General features: G+C 47.3%; 1 protein-coding gene across 1 annotated transcript in view; it reads right to left on the bottom strand.

Annotated features, from left to right (window-relative positions):
• Fry (FRY microtubule binding protein) overlaps positions 1-20,948 on the bottom strand; it is a 254,501-nt gene that overhangs the window by 7,505 nt on the left and 226,048 nt on the right. The window contains 6 exon segments of the mRNA XM_028878084.2: positions 1,868-1,978; positions 11,258-11,341; positions 12,199-12,297; positions 13,363-13,512; positions 17,825-18,014; positions 19,587-19,753. Of these exon segments, the coding sequence (XP_028733917.1) occupies positions 1,868-1,978; positions 11,258-11,341; positions 12,199-12,297; positions 13,363-13,512; positions 17,825-18,014; positions 19,587-19,753 (801 nt within the window).

Raw genomic sequence — 20,948 nt, 5'->3', positions numbered from 1 at the left:
TGTGTAGCTTTGCGCCTTTCCTGGATCCAGGCTGGCCTCGAACTCAAAGAATTCCGCCTGTCTCTACCTCCCGAGTTAAGGCTGGGGTTAAAGGCGTGCATTGCCACCACTGCGCGACCAATTTTTTTTATTTTGAGACAGGGTTTCCCTGTGTAGTCTTGGCTGTCATGAACCTCATTCTGTAGACCAGGCTGGCCTGGAACTCAGAGAGCAGGGTGCACTGTAGCCTAGGGGTCCTGCAGTGGGTGGGGCTTCCTCTGCAGCATGGAAACTCCATGAACTCCAGGCCTGTGAGGATGGCAGGGGTCTCCCCAAGACACCCCTGTAAGCCCTTGCCGAAGGACAGATACTTTCGGAGATACTGGAGGCTGTTCTGATTAGATTAGCACCCACATTTCCAGCTCCCTAAACAAGTTTGGTTGACCCAACTGCACTGGATGGGAGGTATGTAGGCAGGAAGTACATCAGGATGTATGCTTGCCCCTGACTGGACAAAGACACGAAGTACAGAACCTTGTGAGCTTGCCTTTATAAGCACCTGGCCAAGGTAGGTCATGGTCATTCTCTGTGAATCCTGGGTATGAACTTAGCCAATGTCCATCTTCCTGGCCAGTATTTAATAAAGCTTGCTTTAATTGGATAATTGAGAAATTATCCTCGCAAATCTCAGGTTTAACGTCTGCAGCAGTGGTGTGGTGTGGTGGCTGGTGCCTCCTGGTCATGTCTTCCTCACATGGGGGAAGCCTTCCTGCATCTCACTTGATCCTCTCTGGATATAACCTGGAGGTGGGGGGATGAGTGGCCTTGTCTCTGAAGGTTTCCACTCTAACTTTCCTTTCCTTGAGGCAGTATGTTGGTTCATTGTTCAGGTCCTTATAAGCATTAGGCACTTCTAGATAATCTGGCTACAATTGCTTTTTAAATATGGACTGTGGTATATACACTGCGTTTGCACGTTTTTCCTTTTTTTAGGCATTCATTTATCCTAGCAATAGAAACTGCATTCTCTCTCTCCTATCACCATGTTGTTGTGTTTATGATGAAGATGGTTCTTGTTTTTATTTTATTTTACTGTATTATTTATTTATTTTTTGAGTAGGGTTTCTCTGTAGCTTTGGCTGCCTTGGAACTCATTTTGTAGACCAGGCTGGAGCTCACAGAGATCAGCCTGCCTCTGCCTCCTGAGTGCTGGGATTAAAAGGTGTGTGCCACTATAGCCCAGCAAAGATTTTTTTTTTTTTCAAGACAGGGTTTCTCTGTGTAGTTTTGGTGCCTGGCCTGGCTCTCACTCTGTAGACCAGGCTGGCCTTGAACTCACAGAGATCCGCCTGGCTCTGTCTCCTGAGTGCTGGGATTAAAGGCGTGGGCCACCACCACCCAGCAATTTTAATTTTTGCATTTAGATGCACTAATGCATCCTGACCCTGAAGCAGGGAGCAGAAGACCACAGACCCTGAGACATTTCTTTCTTACCTTAGGATAAGGGCAAGTGTGAAAGGCTAGGTGCTAAGGAGGGCTTTTCTCGAAGGATGATCCATCAGGGTGATATAAAGGACGGCACCTGGGTGTAACTGTAGGGCTGGGGCGAAACTGCCCCCAAATGTGAGGCTACCTTACTCTTTTCACCTTAGTTGTGGCCCTGCTCTAGAAAAACCATTCAAAGTTGAAAATAGAAATATATTTCTTTCTCACTGGTGCTTGAACAAAATAGTAGTTATATGCAAAAAACCAAACCAAACAAAAACAACTAACCCAATTTGTACCATTATAAGGGGGGCGGAGGATGGAAGACAACAAACCCCAAACCCAAACCATAGCTTTAAAGACAGCACGTGGTCTCTGTGGCGAGCCGGGCGGGGGGACTCACCTCTGGTACGGAGCTCACTTCGTGCACCTGTCCGATGAGCTTGCAGTAGGACTGGTAGAGCAGCAGCAGCTGGAAATGCAGCTTGTACAGCCTCTGGCAGAGCTCCAGCTGCTGCAGAGAGGGGGCGCAGAGGAGGACAGCTGTTACAGCCCGTTCTGTCAGACTGGGGAGAAGTGACGCACGCACACTGGTTCTCTAAGATGCAAGGAGCCTTAGCTGTCTGTTGACACTCTAAACAAAACCAGACCAGACTCACTCCGTAACATCCGCGAGACCCTCACGGTCTACTACGAAATATCATTTCTCTACAACGAAGTATGACTAATTAGAAGCAGCTAGAAAAAGGATGGAGGGAGCCACATGTCCGTTGCATTTGCCAACGAAAGACCTATAAATTACGGCTGAGTAGTTGTGTTAATGTTTATAAGCTTACAAACTGCCTTCGAACAGCCAAGAATCCTTTTTTATTAAAGGGAAAGCTGACAGGCAAAACACTAACTAGTTCTAGGTGTTAAGTTTGTAAGCTGAACTGCTGTTGGGGGCGACAGCTGTGGGAGTCTGGGCTGCCATCGAGGGGGCGGCCACTCCCGAAGGCAGAAATACAAGCTACACAGTGATGAGAAAGAAGCCCCGCCATCCCCCCCGCCCAATGTTCACGGCACTCTGAACGGTAGTCTCCTCGCAGCCTGTCTTACGTCAACAGTGGGCTGGCTTCCATGGTGTATGGGGCCTCACAGAGGAGGGGGAGAGCCTCCAGCAGGCAGGAGACGAGACGAGGGCTCAGCAGTCTCCAGGGAAAGTGATTGTAAATTTAAACCAGGCATCCAAAGGCTCCACTCTTGGGTTTAGAAGAGGCTCCCGCAGATAGGGTCAGTGGGAGCTTCTGCCGTCTAAGGAGAACTCATCTCAGAATTGAGAGAGTTGAGGAAACTTCCCAAATCGGGTGAAGGAGATAAATCACAAGAGTTTTAAGTTTTCTGGAGTATATTTTGTTGATATCACAGACATGTCTTTTGATTCTGATTTTTAAGTTACTAAAATTGATGCATATATATATATATATACACACACACACGTATATATACATATATATTTCATGCTAAGCTAAGTTCCTCCTTTCCCCAATTTTCCTCCTTCTAGGAGAAAACCAATTCTATTTAGATGTTATTTTTTCCTTTTTCAAAGTACTGGCAAAATAGCCCTAGAGTGGAGAATCAGTGCACTAATTAACAAGGTCTTTGGTTGTTTCAGTAAAATTCCTTATGATAACTTAAACGTTTTTAAAAATGGGAACCCTATAAAATTTGATATGAAATGCATCTGCCAGGATCTTGCAAATTAATAAAAAAAAGTGTTTAAAAATAATGTTATCTTCCCAATTTAGAGTGAAACCTAGCCATGAAAACTCTTGACTTCCTAAATGCCAAGTGATGGTATTTGTTGTTTAAAAATTTCCATGGAGAGAATGAGAATTCATAGCAATGTAGGTTTCTGTTATGGGGAGAAAGCATCCCAGAGAACTACCAATAAGCTGCCACATCTCAATCTACCAAAGAAAAGAAAAGAAAAACCAAAAAGGGAAAACATGCTAAGAGATACAACAGTTCACGGAAAAAATCAGGCTCATGATGGGGTCCATGCCTCGGTGGACAAAGAATATGAAAGAAAAAGTTAACTTACTGCAAGAGATTCCATTTGCTACGCAGCAAGCATGGCGCGGGAAAGACAGGAAAGGAAAGAGAGGACAGGGTCAGTGTGGCATGCAATAGAAAGCATGGCCCTCTTCCGGGAGCAGAGCTGCGGCGGGGTTAGCTTTGCTGGCCCAGACCCGGCCAGCAGCTGCCAGTGTCGTACCCGTTCAACATGCACAGCGGTCTGGTGGAAAGACAAGCTTTAGTGGGCAACGTCATTGGGAAACATGACTCTTAGTCCTTGGGATTCTCGGATTAGTTGGTTTAGATTTTCTCTGAGTCCACCTGGGAGACTAGAAGTTACCTCTTTGTGTGTGTGTGTGTGTGTGTGTGTGTGTCCCCGTTCTGACAATTTTTTTTTTTTTTTGGTTTTTCGAGACAGGGTTTCTCTGTGTAGCTTTGCGCCTTTCCTGGAACTCGCTTTGGAGACCAGGCTGGCCTCGAACTCACAGAGATTCGCCTGCCTCTGCCTCCCGAGTGCTGGGATTAAAGGCGTGCGCCACCACCGCCCGGCTTCCGTCCTGACAATTTGAGTGCATTAATGTGAATAGCAAGTGGAAACATGATAAGCTATGAGGGCAGCTGAGCAATCTGAAGAACTGTCCCCTGGTGGCAATTACAGTGTCCCTTATTTTCTTTAGTTTGGATTGTCTTGCAGACTGGGAATATGTATAGATGATTTTTAAAAGTTTTATATATATGTGGGTATGCGTACCTGAGTGCTGGTGCCCTTGGGGACCAAAGGCATTGGATTCTCCCAAGAGCTGGAGTTACAGGCAGTTGCGAATCACCTAATTTGGGTGCTGGGAACTAAATCCAGGCCCCCTGCAAGAGCAGGGCCTGCTCTCAACCACTGAGATCTCTCCAGCCCTCAGATCGAGAACATGTAATAGGCTGCTAGATATTCTCAAAGGCGTAGACATTGTATACTCTCGAACAAATATGCAGTGTAAGTATTTCCATGTATTTTATTTTTTATGATCACGGTTTTTTCACAGGTACTTGCCAACATATAACAAGGTCTGTGCGAGGCACATGTCCTCCAATGGTGTGAGCATCCATCGTCACACTTACAAACCAAAAAAAAAAAAAGATCCTTCTAATTATTTTTATCTGCTAAATCATTCCTAAAAGACAATCTAAAACTGGTTATTAACTTAAGATATTGAAAATTTACAAAATGGGCCATGTTCAGCTGTAGCTACTGTTTCTTAAATGTTACCAATGACACTCTAACTATAGAACCAGTTTGTGGGAAATTTTGGTAGGTGGGAAGGGGCACCGCAATTTGAAGAAAATGTTTAAAGATTTTCAAAATCTCCCAGGCAGTGGTTAAATCCTTTAATCCCAGCACTCAGGAGGCAGAGGCAGACAGATCTCTGTGAGTTCGAGGCCAGCCTGATCTACAGCTTGAGCTCCAGGACAGGCTCCAAAGCTACACGGAGAAACCCTGTCTCGAAAAACCAAACCAAACCAAACCAATCAAAATCCATTTGTTTAAACCAGGCCTTGTGGAGCACCCCTGTAGTTTCACACTTTGGAGGCTAAAGCAAGATGACGGGGGAGTTTGGGGCCAGCCTGGCTTTATAGGAAGTCCCTGCCTCAGCCCTACCCCAAACACCAGCTTGGTCAATTCCAGTTACTGAGTCCATCTATCTCAGTTCTGAATTTTCAAAGTATTTAAGCACTACCTCACTCTCTTACTAATCCTTGGCAAGGAAAATTCTTAAAAACAAACAAAAAACCCAAACAATTTTTGGGCTGTCAGTTTAATATAGTGTACTTAAACACACGGTCCAGTGAATAACGAAACTGTCAGCTCGCCACTGGGGTCTACAAATGCTACTGAAGGAGCACTCAGACCCCCGCCTCTGGTTCCTGGTCCCCTGTCTGTCTCTCACCCACTCAGACCCCCGCCGCTGGTTCCTGGTCCCCCTGTCTCTCACCCACCATCAATATCACATGAGAGTGATGTGTGGTGGTCACTGTAAATTTACTGAGAAACTTGTTCTGGGATCCTGGTCATGTTTCCCTCTCAAGGCTTTGAAAGGGAAATTCCTTAAAGTCTGTGTTATACATTGGAAGGCTGAGGCACTCACAAGTCTCTAGATGTCTGCAAGCTTTGTTACTAGGTGCTAACACATAATATACTATCAGCTTAGGCACACAGGAACAGGTTTTTTATTTTTTATTTTTGGGTTTTTGAGACAGGGTTTCTCTGTGGAGCCCTGGCTGTCCTGGAATTCACTCAGTAGACCAGGCTGGCCTCAAATTAGAGATTGGCTTGCTGAGTTCTGGGACTAAAGGTGTGCACCACCACCACCTGGTCATAGGGCCAGCTTTTAAAAATTACTTTTAATATTTTGTGTGTGCGTGTGCGCACATGGGCACATGCTTGTGGAGGCCAGAGGCACTGGATCCCCGGAGTGATATGGATGCTGAGAGCTGAACTCAGATCTTCTGCATAAGCAGCCAATACTCTTAACCACTGAGCCATCTCTCCAGCCCTGCACAGGGCCAGCAGCGAAGACTACTGGGAATTTATCAGATAGGAACATAATGTTTAGTAAGCACAGAAGCAGGCCAGTGCTGCTGACCTGGACTTTATTTTTCTGTCCTGAGTTGATGTAAGTGCTGAGTAAATGATATAGTCCTAAGTGAAGATCAATATAGTTCTCATTTACAAAACAAGGCCATAATCCAAGGACCTCATCAAGACAGTGAAGTTGTCTCTGGTCAGTAGAGGCAAATGAACTTTCTTTGCTAGCTCGGGCTTGTTCCTGAGGAATGTCACCGAATTCCTCCCACTCAGCTCTTAGGGCACAATTGTGTATTTCTTGGGTGATGGCCAACTTTGATGAGACTAGTAACTGAGGTTCCTCCCGAGGGCTCCTTTTTAGGTGGGCTGGGGCAGCTTCCTAGGCTTTTGTCATCTGGAATTCCTTCGCTAGGCCACAGACCAGAACCTCATTTGTATTTAGGGTTGTAAAAAGAGTATAACTGCCTTTCTAAGGGGCTGTCTTGTGGAAAATGATAATGCTTGCTTTCATTTTGGGCTTGGGTTTTCTTTTTTCTTTTTCTTTTTTGGAGCTGAGGACCGAACCCAGGGCCTTGTGCTTGCTAGGCAAGCGCTCTACCACTGAGCTAAATCCCCAATCCCTTGGGTTTTCTTCATAGCCAGGTTTTAAACAACAATCCCACTACACGTCTTTGCACCTTTAATCTCAGGACTTGGGAGACAGAGGCAGGCAGACCTCTAATTTGAGGCCAGCTTGGTCTATAGCCTGTCCAGTTCCAGGACAGCCAGCGCTACACAGAGAAATCATCTCAGGAAACAAACAAACAAACAAAAAACAAGAGCAAAAAAACAAAGTAAATGTACCTGTTTGTCTCGGGCAATTTAAGATTCTTTTGACCATGGCTGTGGGAATGTCATTGCCTTTTGTGGTCCCAAGGATTTTAGAAATTTCCCTAAGTCTTTTGATGTAAGCTTGTCTTAGAAATGTGTTATCTGGACTGGCTGGGTGGGGGCGGGTTGGGTCCTAGCGGAGGAGGAGGGACGGGAAGCAGACTCCAAGAACCAACCCTGAACAACCGAGGAGCAGGAAGTCCGAAAACTGCAGACTTATAGTGGTATATGCCGGTAAGCCCATCACTCTGGGAGGCTGAGGCAGGAGGATTGCTGAGAGTTTGAAGTCGGCCTCGGGCTTGAGATTTTAGTCCCCCTGCCTCTGGACCCGAGTGATGGAATTACAGGCGTACACAACTCTGCCTGGCTTACTCTCTCATACCCGGTGGTTGAAAGTCACATGTATAAAGTTTAGATTCTGTGTAGAAGGTAACCTCGCTACTGATGAGTGTCTTGATAGCGTGAGAGCGCATTCCATTTAAGCAGGGAAGAATGTCGCTCACTCACCTCGTAACACTATTTGGGTTTGGGACAGTGACGGCTGCCACTCTTTCTGCCTCCCTCTCTCCCACTGGTTTTTCTTTGTGAAGTGCTGGGGATTGAACTCAAGGCCTTGCACATGCTAGGCAGTCTCTACCAACAAGCTACATCTCCAGTTGACAACCACCATATTTTGTTTGTTGAAAAAAAAAATTGCTTTTGGACCATGTTCATGAATATCCTTAAAGCCAGAACCCTGAAAGCCTGTGATACAGGTAACACACCTTCAGGTTTTTACTATTTTTAAGAAAACTGTAAATAGTCAAGGGGTGGTGGTGCATTTAATGCCTGCACTCAGGAGACAGAGGTAGGCAGATCTCTGAGTTCAAGGACAGCCAGGGCTATACAGAGAAACCCTGTCTCAAAAACACCAAAACCAAACAAACTGTAAACAAATCCTAGCAGACACATCTTTAGCCAGTGTGGGAGAGAAGATTGGTTTGGGAAGACAGACAGATGGACTATGTCTGAGGCTGAGTTTAGTGGGTTTCAACTGACTGGCTAACAGTCTGGTTCAACATTTAACTTGTTCAGCTTGTGTAAGCTCATGATGGTGGGGGGACAGGGCTCCTCTCGTTCCTGTACTGTACAGGGGCAGGAAAAACAGCCCACGGGGTGTTTTTGCAGAAAGGTGAAACACATGTGTGCTGAATCTAAATCACTGTGCTCGAATCCAGAGTCAGAAATACATTCTGAATGTGAGTATGTCAACCAAAACAAATTCGAACAAACGAGGCATCTTCAGCTTTCCTGGGGGGCGGGGCACTTCTGCAGAACTGGAGAGAGGAGCTGTATTAACTGCTTTACAGGTTGGAGGCTGAAAATACAGCCTGCAGAGACCAGCGCTGGCCGACTTGGCTTCCTGACCTAAGTTTATGTGAACTTCAATCACCAGGGGGAGCCACTCCAGAACAAGGGGCCAGTGGGAAGCAGTCTTTATTTAATAAGTGCAGACTGCAAACTGTGAAAAGGATTTTCTGTCTTGACAGGTGAAGGAAAAAACTCCCCAACAGTATGTGAATGTGAACAGGAATGATCTTGTAAGACAAAAGCAAACTGCTCACCCTGTTTTCTGCGCTATTTAGCAGGTGCTGTATCTTACCCTAGAGAATTGTTAATACAAGCACCAGGGAGCCCAAACCGTTAACTGGCCCAAGACTCCAAAATTATTACATCCATGAGATTAAAAGCATCTTCCCCTGACAGCTGGCTGCTGCCCAAGTTCCCTGGTGACCACTGTGTCCATGAACCGGCAGGAAATCTGAAACTCCAAACTAGTGCTAGCTGGGGGAAGACCTGGTTGGTTTCACCAGCAGGTTGACGGCATCAGACTAGATGCTGCTTTCCCCCCACTTTTTTTTTCTGAACCCCACAGAATACTTCTAGGTATTGCGTGTAGCTTCACTATTTCTGCAGATTCCTGAAAAAACATCTTACACATTTCAATATATGCTGGGAGTCACTCTCCGGTTTTTGTTTGTTTGTTTTCTGTGTGTGTGTTTTGCCTCTAAGAGTAGGCTACAGACAATTTGGAGAGATGGAATATGGCATTTACAGCTTGCCACTGAGCTTCTTTCAAATGCACAATGGAAAATTCCTTATTTCAGAGGGATGCCATTGTGCTGGTTAGTGTTTTTGTTTTTCAACTTGACACAAACCAGAGTTACCTGAAAGGAGGAAACCCTCAATTGAGGAACTGCCTACAACTGATTGGCTGGTGGATATGTCTGTAGGGAGTATATTCTTGATTGATGTGCGAGGGCCCAGCTCACTGTGAGTGGTGCCATCCCTAGGAGGGTGTTTGGTCCTGGGTTGTATGAGAAGGCAGGTGGAGCAAGTCAGTCAGCAGCATTCCGCATATCTCTGCCTCGGTTCCTGCCTCCAGGTTCCTGCCTTGACTTCTCTCGGTGATAGGACTACAAGATGTAAGGTGAACTCACTCATAAGTGGATACTAGATATAAAGCAAAGGACAATCAGGCTGCAACCCACAGATCCAGGGGGGCTACATAGCAGGGGAGACCCTAGGATGACTGTGGGTGGTGGTGGCGCACACCTTTACTCCTAGCCCTCGGGAGGCAGAGGCAGGTGGATCTCTGTGAGTTCAAGGCCAGCCTGGGCTACAGAGTGAGTTCCAGGACAGCCAGGGCTACACAGGGAAACCTGTCTCAAAAAACAAAACAGAAGTCTAGAAACTACAGAGTGAAATACAAATGTGTTTTCAAAAAGAGCAGAAACTGCCTTCGATAACCCTGTCTAGATATTTCTCAGCCTTACAGTTGCTATTTTTCCGATCCTTGTTCACTTCTCCTGGGGCTATGGAGGAACAGGGCAGTGGCGAGCGTAGTTCTTAGCACTGTAAACTTGCTTGGTGCTGGTGACCAAATTGGTCTTGAATTACTGGTGTTAGGTTGAAAAATTTCACCCCAAATCTTACTGGACTCTTTATATATTAATAAAGCCTGGTGTTTGTTTATTGATTTTTTTTTTTTTTGAGACAGGCTTTCTCTGTTTTAACAGTCCTGGCTGTCCTGGAACTTGCTTTGTAGCCCAGGCTGGCCTTGGACTCACAGAAATCCGCCTGCCTCTGCCTCCTGAGTGCTGGGATTAAAGGCGTGCGCCACCAGGCCCAGCTAAAGCCTGTTTTCTTTCACAGGAGGGTGTGTGACAGGAGATGTCTTCTCAGTACCGATGCCAAGGTGACACTTCCTCCACACGGACTGGGTAGTGCCCTCCTGGCTCCCCTTCCCTTGTGCCCTCTTGCCCGCCTGAGCTTGTCCGTATGGTACGCGCCGCATGGCGACGCTTAGCCCCGCTGCTTAACTGGCTGGTTGTTTACACCATCGCTGTGGAGCAGCTGGCCCTCCCAGCCAGACTTCTGCCAAGGGCTGCAGAAGCTCCTCGGGCTTGCCTTTAGGTCTGCACTCTGGTCCTCCAGCCTCTCCTCAGTTCTTAGAACATCATGCTCCCTTCTGCCCCAGGACCTTTACACAAGCCTTCCCCCTTCCCAGTTACCTCTGACTTTTACGTTTGAGATCTCTTTCTGCCTCCTACACCAACCAAGAAGTTTTTCCCGAGCTCCCTGCTGTGTGTGCTCATGCACACTTCTTTTTTTCTTTTCTGTTCTTAAAGCCACTTAGCACAGGCGATGCCCCACGATGTCTTGACTGATAGCTATCTCCCTGACAGCGTCAGGAGGGCAGAGACTTGGTGGGAACCCTAGGAACCAAACAGGAGGCCCTTCACACCTAACTGCAGAGTGAACAGTTTTATCTCACTCGTCTCCCGGACTTCCTTCATAATATAACAAGGACGTAATCAGCTGCTGGCGTATGGCACGCACTTAGGCAGTTCGAAATGGGAAACTCTGTTTTGCAGTGTTTGGTAAGAAAACGAGAGACACATTTCCTTTACTTGATGGTTCAGGGAGGAACTGAGCAGTCCAGCAAGTGATTTTATGTTCTGGATTAAGAACAGGCTTATTAGGAAGTGATTAGCATGGTTAAAACAGCACCTGGCAGGAAGGTTAATTTTATGTCTCTGTTTTTCCAGAAAGGAGAAAACGGAAGTCCCCCAGTGCCAACACACAGCCGTGCATGGTATGGATGCATGCCTTCCTCTATCGGGTTCACGTGAGCGTGGAAGATGGCTCCTTCCACCTCTTCCTCTCTCAATTCCATGCTGCCTGTGAGGATCAAACCCGCACAGAGCCAGACACAGGAGAGACGTGGTCTCCCCAGGAGTTCATTACCTTTTCTTCCGAGTCCCCGGGCTGGCAGGTGATCACTCCATCTCTCGAGCCGCCTGCGAATGTTGCCTTACAGTTGGCAAGCCACTGGTCATCAGAAAAAGAGAGACAGGACATGGGTAGAGCCACAGACGTCCCGAGAACATTTAAACCATGGCGTCTGGCAGGGAGACCCGATCATACTTCTAACAAGGCTAAATAGAATTCTGCTGGAATGACTTTTAGGAAAGAGTCCTCTTTAAAAGGCTAAAGACTGAAACTATAATACCTGCACAGGTTCTGTAATGGCCATTAAAAAATACATTTTTTAAGAGCAAAAAATTCTCCTTTAGATTCACTTATTTCTTTTTCTGTGTACGTGTGTTTGCCTGCATGTACGTATGTGCATGCCTGTGGGCCAGAAGCGGGTGAGAGATCCCCTGGAATTAGATTGACAGAGGGTTGTGAGCCATCATGAGGGCGATGGAAACAAACCAGTGCTCTAAGCTGCCAACCCCTCTCCTGCCCTTGAAAACATAACTTCGTGACCAGATGTGATGGCACATGCCTTTAATCCTCATTGAATTTGAGACCAGCCTGGTCTACATAGCAAGCTCCAGGCCAGGCAGGGCTATGTAGTGAGAGACCTTGTCTCAGGAAACCCTCCCCAAAAACATAAGTCTAATTTGACTTGAGGACTCAAGAAAAAAATCCACCACCCCACCCCCCCCCCCCCCGAGACAGAGTTTCTCTGTGTAGTTATGGTGCCTGTCCTGGATCTCGCTCTGTAGACCAAGCTGGCCTCCAACTCACAGAGATCCACCTGCCTCTGCCTGAGTGCTGGGATTAAAGGGGCGCGCCACCACCGCCGGGCGGCGACCCCCCCCCCCCCCCCCCGACCTCTCCTGGCTGGGCTCTGTCTGCCGCAGCGGAACTGCTGCGCGCGCATGCGCACACGGGCTTACCGAGAGCGTAGCCTCTTTTCTGTTGTTATACGTGTCCAGGTACTCCTGCAGCTCCAGCACACTGAACTTCAGCTTGTCCAGGAGCCCACAGGAAAGGAGCTAGAGACAGGAACAGTTGGCTTTAAAGACCGACGGGAACACCAACAGCAAGGCCTAGCTACACAGACACAAAAGATGTAGAGGTAGGTGGCTAATTTGGCTTCACTTTGGCTACAGCGGAAACCGATACTAGTTTGGAATCCAAGCCTTCCACTGGAAACCTATATTAAGATGTGACATCCACTTTATGCATGACTCTATTATCGTTATCAGTAATAGTTTATGCTTCATTATGGAAGACAGACCAAAGAGATCTGCGAACTGATTTTGTATTTTAACTTGCATTCGAAATGATTTAAGATGGGATTATTTTTTATACTGTGTTCCTTGCTGAAAGGCCAATCAGGCTGTTGGAAAGACTGACTTTGTAGAATAAAATTGCAAGGCATTTCAAGGGGCACCAGTCTGTGAGCCTGAGAGCTTGGGAGGCTGTGTCTGGAAAAGAGAAGTTCAAGGCTGGTCTTCATTAGGTTATACACACTGGTAGTTACCCAGCCTATGTGATGGTTCTGGATGGGAGGTGGGAAGAAATGAAGGTCACGAATAACCCCTGCCCTAAAAGCACTGGCCAGTGTTGCAAAGTTCTCTTCATAAAATCATGACCTGACAGTCAGTTACAGACTTCCAGATGACCTCTCTGAGGGTCGTTCAGTCATATGCACAGCTGGCCGAGGCAGAGTCACTCAGAAGTGGGGCTGAGGACAGGGAAGGCACCCAGAGGTAGACGGTTCCTAATCCTCTGAAACGCCTTGGCCTGGGCTGGCAATGTTCGCTAATTACTCCACAGACCCAGTGGCCTCCAGGAGGCATGTCACAATCCTATGCTGCTCACAGCTTTGGAGGTATCTTTAAAACGGACCAATGACAGGACCTCAGTTTGATCCCTGGAACCCATGGTGGAAGGAGAGAATCAAGTTCCCAACGCTGCCCTCTGACCTCTACCCGTGAGCAGGTGTGCCACCTCGTGTACACACACACACACACACACACACACACACACACACCCCATAATAATAAATCCCATACAAACACGCTACCCCACCAGAGCAGGACAAGGATACTCACAGTCTCGGCATCCACGAACAGTGTAGGGCATTCAGAGCAGGAGGTGAGCATCTGGGAAGAGCTGACAAATTTGGACCCGATTCCCCGAAGGTTATCTCCAAGGTAACTGGCTGCATCGCAGGTTAGGAAGCAGAACCTCTTTTGAATATTCTGCAAGGCAGGAGAGGGATCGATCATTCACGAAGGCCAAGCTCAACTTGTACACTGGAAAATAGCTATAATTTTGTGTGTGTAGGGCAGAACTTTAAAATAATTTGGGGTTTGGCGGTACAAACCTGTAATCAAGTACTTGGGAGGCAGAGGATCAGGAATTTGAAGCCAGTCTGTGTTACTTGAGGAGATGTCTCAAAAAAAAAAAAAAAAGCAAAAGTGGGGCTAGAGACGGCTCAGCAGTTGAGAGCAGGCATGCCGCTCTTGCAGAGAACCAAGTTTGATTCCTAGTTCACATGCTGGGAAGTTCACAACCTCTTATAATCCCAGATCCAGGGGGTCCAGGGGGTCCACATCTCAACATAATAAGAACTATGTATGACAAACTCACAGGCAACATTATCCTAGTGGAGAAAAACTCAAAGCAATCCCGCTCAAGTCGGGAAGGAGACAGGGCTGCCACATGTCCCCATTCCTCTTCAGGGCAGTGCTTGAAGCACTAGCCAGAGCATTATGACAAAAGAAGATAATTAAAGGATACAAATAGGAAAAGAAATTGTCAGACTATCCCTACTTGAAGATGATGTGATAAGCCAGGTCGTGGTGGCGCACACCTTTAATCCCAGCACTTGGGAGGCAGAGGCAGGCGGATCTTTGTGAGTTCGAGGTCAGCCTGGGCTATAGAGTGAGTTCCAAGACAGCCAGGACTAGACAGAGAAACCTTGTCTTGAAAACAAAACAACAACAACAAAAAAGAGAGAGAGACAGACAGACAGACAGACAGACAGATAGAGAAGAAATCCCAAAAATTCTACCAGAAAACTAGAAATGATCAGCACTTTTGGCAACCAAATCCTGAAAAGACCTCAGACGGCAAATCAATCTTGGACAAAAGAACAGTGCTATGGTCCAGATGTTGAGCTGTATCACAGAGCTACAGTCACAGAAACAGACCGGTGGATCAGTGGAACAAAAGAGAAAACCCAAACATGAGGACATGTAACCACGGCCGTGCGGTATTCGACAGAGTTCAAAAATACACACCGGGAAAAGACAGCCTCTTCAACAAACACTGCTGGGAAAACTAGATGTCCACATGCAGAAGAATGAAATTAGACCCACGTCTACCACCCTGCCCCCAAAACCAACTCCAAATGGACCAACGACATTAGTGTAAAACCAGACAGGCTGAAAGTGCGAGAAGGAGATACAGCAGTACTCTACAGGACACAGCTCCAGGAAAGGCCCTTCTGGACAGGATAGTATCTGCTCAGGGACTACAACAATTGACAAACGCACCTCACAAAACTCAGGAGCTTCTGTACAGCTAAAGGAAGCAACTGAGTGGAAAGGAAGGTCACAGAGCGGGAGAGAATCTTTACCAGCTACGTATCTGATAGAGGATTAATATTCAGAGTATACAAAGAAGTAAAACCAAACAAACCAAAGAGTCAAGGAAAAAAATGACCCAATTATTGAAAAGGGGCTATGGATCTGAATGGAGAGGTTTTTGTTTTTTTGGTTTCTTTCTTCAAGACAGAGTTTCACTGTGTAGTCCTGGCTATCCTAGAACTCACTTGGTAGCACAGGCTGGCCTCGAACTCACACAGATCCGCCTGCCTCTGCCTCCCGAGTGCTGGGATTAAAGGCGTGCGTGCGTGCGTGCGTGCGTGCGTGCGTGCGTGCGTGCGTGCGTGCGTGCGTGCGCCACCACTGCCCGGCGAGAGTTCTTAAAGAGAAACAAAAATGGCTAAAAAACATCTCAAGTATTCAACATCCTTTGCAATTAGAGGAATACAAATTAAAACTGTCTTGATAGTTCATCTTACTTGACCTAGAGTGGCAAAAGTCAAGGAAACAGTGGACCACAAATGCTGGTGAGAAAGGGGACCGCTCCTCTAGAGGGATTGCAAACTGGTGCGGCCACGCCAGAGATCGACGTGGAGCATTTTCAGGAAGCTGAAAACACACCTGCCGTATGACCCAGCTCTATCCCCCTGCGGCATGTGCCCAAGGAACCGCCATCCTTCTCCAGAAATTTCTGCTCAGCTGTGTCCACTGCCGGCCTAGTCACAATAGCTGGGGAACGTGATATACATGTTCTTCAACTGATGAGTGAATAATGAAAATGTGGAGCATATGCACTGTTCAGGTGTGTGTGTGTGTGTGTGTGTGTGTGTGTGTGTGTGTAATTAAAGAGAGGTCATGAAGTTGAGAAGGAGTGGAGGGCATGGGTAGGACTGAAATAAATCAGTACTTGTGGTGGTCTGAATTGGAATGGCCCCGACAGGCTCCTAGATTTGAATGCTTGGTCACCAGGAAATGGCACTACTAGGAACTGTAGGCCTTGTTGGAGTAGGTGTGGCCTTGTTGGAGTAAGTGTGGCCTTGTTGGAGTGGGTGTGGCTGTGTTGGAGGAGGTGTGGCCTTGTTGGAGTAGGTGTGGCTGTGTTGGAGGGTGGTTGTGGAGTAAGTGTGGCCTTGTTGGAGTAAGTGTGGCTTGTGGGTGGTGTGTGTTGGAGGAGGTGTGGCCTTGTTGGAGTAGGTGTGGCTGTGTTGGAGGAGGTGTGGCCTTGTTGGAGTAGGTGTGGCCTTGTTGGAGTAAGTGTGGCCTTGTTGGAAGAAGTGCATCATGGGGGTGGGGGGGTGGGGCGGGCAGGCTTTGAGCTTTCAAATGCTTAAACCAGGCCCAGTTTCTCACTCTTTTCTTGTTGCCTGCTGATCAAAATGTAGAACTCTGGGCTCCTTCTCCAGCACCAAGTCTGCCTGCCTGCCACCGCACTTCCCACCATGACGACAGTGGACTAAACCTCTGGACTGTAAGCCAGCCCCAACTAAATGCTTTCCTTTCTAAGAGTTGCTGTGCCCATAAATGTATTTAATATCATGAGTGTAATTAGTGAATATCATGAGTGTAATTAATATCTTGAATGTAATTCATGCCACTGAATTGTGAACTTAAAAATGTTTACAATTGCAAATATTATGTTCATTAAAAAAAATAAGGTTGAATGTAATCACCACACATTATATGTGTATATGAAATTGAAGATAGCAATGTTCTAAAATAAAAAAAAAGAACCCCCACCTCCCAAAAAAAAGAGTTGCTGTGGTCGTGGTATCTCTTCACAGCAATAGATGGGTGGTGGTGGCGCATGTCTTTAATTCCTGCACTTGGGAGGCAGAGGCAGGTGGATCTCCATGAGTTTGAGGCCAGCCTGGTCTACAAAGTGAATTCCAGGACAGCCAGGACTGTTGCACAAAGAAACCCTGTCTCAAAAACCAGAAACCAAACCAAACCAAACCAAAACCAAAACAAAAACAAAAAAATTAAAAACCAAAAAAAAAAAAAGCAAAAAACAAACAACAAAAAACTCTAAGATAGTACTTATGTATTTAATTCTCAAAAAATAATAAGATAAATGTTAAAAAGGAAAAAAGTTGTCTCGTTCTGCAGTCCCAGGGTAGTCTGAAACTCATTTTATAGCCAGGGGTATCCCTAATCTTGCAACAACCTGCCTGCCTCTGCCTCCCAAGGGCTGGGATTATAGTCATGAGCCACCTTGTCTGGTATTAATAGAAACATTTTTAACCATTATGAAAATGGTCAGTGTGTGTCCTAAGGAAGAGGAGAGGGACTCAGAGACGCTAGAGTAGGCTGGCCGAAGATCCCCTCAATGGCCCCAGTGCCACACGAGCTTGCCAGGGTTCTGTCAACGTGACACACCCTACAGTCATTCTCGAAGAGGGAACCTCCACTGAGAAAACGCCTCCACTAGACTGGCCTCTGGGCAAGGGTATGGGACATTTTCTTGATTAACGACAGATAAGGGAAGGTCCAGACCTGTGTGGGTGGTGCCAACCCTGGGCAGGTTTGTCCTGGGTTACATAAAAGAGCAAGCTAAGCCAGTCACGGGGGCAAGCCGGTCAACCATGTTCCCCCAGGGTCTCCACTTCAGTTCCTGCCTTGGCTTTCCTCAGGATGGGCTGTAAGCTGTAAGCCGAGTTAACCATTTCCTCCACTGCTGTTTGGTCACGGTGTTTTATCACAGGGATAGAAACCCTAACTAGAAGGTCAACAGAAAACGGAGTGGCAGTTAAGTGTGGCTTGTCCCAGTGACACAGTCCTTCCGTGGCAGCCAACCTGACATCCCTCGCGTTCGGCCTCCTCGTAAGGTTGAAGCACTAAAGGCTGAGGAGGGTAGAGGAACTAGTCTCCAGAGGAGACAATAACTACACCGCCTTCGAGGGACGGCAGCCCCTCCGGGAGGCCGCGCCATTGGCTGTCTTCAGGGGGCTCCCCGAAGCCGTACCTTAAACAGAGAGGAGAACACGTGAAAGGTGTACACAGCGCAGGAGCCGTCCGAGTCACACATGAGCTGGCTGATGTGGCTGCGCCAGGCCTCCTCGGCGTCGTCACAGGCGGCGGGCTGAAAGGCAGCCAGGATGGCCGAGAAGAAGGGCGAGGGAGGGGGAGACACACCCCTGTCGCCTTCTCCAAAGCTGGAAGACACGGAGACCACGGCATCAAAAAGTGACCGCCTCTTGGAGCCAGCTGTACAGGTTCTACACCTGAGTGTCGGCCTGCTGAGGAGGCCCAGTGGGTCCTTTATTCCTGTCGGGCCCTCTGGGGAATTGGCTTTCACCAGAGGCCTCTGAGATCTTTTGGTTCTAAGGAAATTGTTGTTTTACCTCTCGCATTTCTATAATTCCTCTTTTTTTTTTTTTTTTGGTTGGGGGGTGGTGGTTTGAGACAGGGTCTTGCTATGTAGTCCTGGCTGGCTTGGAACTCACACTGTAGACCAGGCTTGCCTTAAACTCATGGAACTTCACCTGGCTCTGACTCCTGAGTGCTGGGATCAAAGGTGTTCACCTCCATGCCTGGCTGATTCCTAATTCTTTTGCGCAGGTTTATTTCTCTCTCTCTCTCTCTCTCTCTCTCTCTCTCTCTCTCTCTTTCTTTTTTTTTTTTCCCCTGAGAAAGGGTTTCTCTGTGTATCTTTGCGCCTTTCCTGGATCTCACTCTGTAGACCAGGCTGTCCTCGAACTCACAGAGATCTTCCTGGCTCTCCCTCCTGAGTGCTGGGATTAAAAGCAACACCACCACCCGGCATGGTTTATATCTCTCTTACCCCTAGCAAGCCCTTGCTCTCCCAGGGGCTAGGCTTCAAACCAAACATCTGTTCCCAGCTCACCATTACCATTCTTTTTACACTTTTACGCATTCAGATAAATTCTACTTCAACTTTGGATTCTCCCAACTAGTCCCTGATGCAGACAGACAATGAATGTGTGTGTGTGAGTGCTCAGAATGCCAAGGGAAGGAGAGGGCAGGGCAGGAACAAAAGGAGGAGGAGGAGGCAGAGTGAGGAGGATGGACTGGAAGGAAGGCAGGAAGAGAGATGTGAAAAGCCCCAGTCTTTTCAGGGTGTTCCCTTGGCGTTTTCTTTGGATGGTTAGACGTTTTCTGTCTAGCCACAGGCTTTTACTTAGCTCTCATTTTCAATATGCAAAAACATAAGTGTAGCATCTCAATTTTCTCCCAAAGTAGATCCAAAGAGCGTTATAGTTTGTGACTTATTGCAGACGCTGAGTTGATGTAAGGAATGGTGTTTTCATCTATCCCACCTTCCCCTTGTGTTTCTGCAAGTCACTATGGTTAGAGGCGTCGGCCGCCAGGCTGCAGGACACTCAGTTAAAGAGCAGTTATTCAGTTATTTAGCCTGGAAAGAGCCCCTTGTTCGTGTCTTTCAGTTCTAAATGGAAAGAATTCATTTTCAAGCTTTGTTCATGTCTTGCTTATCTTCAAAGCTTCATGTCCCCAGGGCTTTTTTTTTTTTTTTTTTTTTTTTTTTGGCTTTTCATGTTGCTCTGTGGCCCTATAGATTCCTGCATGGGCATCCTTTCTCGGTCCCATGGAAAGCTCTACATGGGGTTGGATGATTGCCGGGTTCCACGTTAGGAAATCTCCACGGTATGAGGATGTGTGGCTTTACATTCAAGCTAGTAAGCAGCATGGATGCCACCCACTGTGCCCCACACCCACGCCACCCATCTCACCAAGGGCTGCCTTGCCTTGCAAGAGTGTACTGGTCCAGGCCCCGGGTGCCCTTCTCCTCTGCCTCCGTCATATCCAGGCTGAAGCTGTCGCTGCATTCAAAGGCTGCTGGGAGCTCATTGATGGAACTCGAAAGATCATCTTCGTGCACGGTGGTGTCCTCCTCTTCGGGGACAGCTTCCGCCTGCAGGGACAAAGTTTGAAACCCCAATGTATAAGAATATATAAGTAGAAAACAGGATTCACTGAAGCAGAAATTAGGGTCTTGAGAGGGATGGAAATGGGAACATTTATTTTCTAGAACAGCATTCAGAAATTCTCTGAAGTATCCCTTCTCTATTGTTTTCCTTCCGGTCTCTTCCGTAATCATCCCTAAGGAGCTCTGTAGATTATCACATTCGATCTGTGTTTGTGGTCTACAAATGCTAGCTTCAATATGGTCAGAGAAAGACCTCCCTCCCTCATCTAGCTTCCATGTTTACAGCTTAGCAACCTCTGCTTCACGTGCAAAGTATTTGCTCAGCATCAGGTTGGCCACCGGGGTGAGATGTGGAAGAGAAGCTATTGCCTTGGTATTCATAAGAACTCAGCACCTTCAGAATAGCTGGTGTGTATGTGTGCTCATGCCTGGACCCGTGCCCAGAGGCCCGCCTCACGGGACCACTGTAGTTTTCAAAACCAGAAAGAAGCCAGACGCAGATGAACTTTGATTGTCCAGCCCCAGCCTTAGAGACAGGGACGCTCATCCAGGCCTATTCTCCAATAACGGCCATCCCTCTTCCAATAACGGCTAGACTGTGGAAGCATTGGTGCATGGCACAGGAGAATCTGTAGTGTGCTTGCCGGGGTGACAGGCTGTCTCGTACAGAAGGCACACCGCCACTCACCCGCATGCGTGCTTTCCTCTTGCTACCCTCTCAGGGCAGTGGCTGAGGGGAGAGTGTGACTCTCCCCTCAGCTCAGGGTCGTCACTAAACAGTAACAAGTGACCGCTCCAGGGCAGCGGATCTTGGCTTGGTGGGAGGCAGGGAAGAGACCTAGGACTGTCAAAATGGAAAAAGAGGCTGGGCTTGAGCTGAGGCCAGGGAGGAAGTCAACTGGAGACCAGCCTGTTCTGTGAGAGGAAGGAAGGCCACTGGATCACACATCAGAACAGCAGAGGAAGGAAACACATGTGCATGGTGCTGTGAGTCATCTTAAAACAAAAATAAAATCAAGCTGAAATGGAAGTGTCTGGGAATGAGACCCTTACCATGGGTTATCATCTGGCTAATGGTTTATAGTATTCCGAATTTAGGATTAATGAGAAATTAGCCAGAATGTCAGAGCTGTATTAGACAGGACAGGTCATGTCTCTGGAGATGCCGAGTTCTTACAGT

This window comes from Peromyscus leucopus, chromosome 23 (genome assembly GCF_004664715.2).
Source record: "Peromyscus leucopus breed LL Stock chromosome 23, UCI_PerLeu_2.1, whole genome shotgun sequence".
Lineage (NCBI taxonomy): Eukaryota > Metazoa > Chordata > Mammalia > Rodentia > Cricetidae > Peromyscus > Peromyscus leucopus.
Note: the sequence above shows the minus strand (reverse complement) of the source record. Positions and strands in the feature narration are given on the sequence as shown.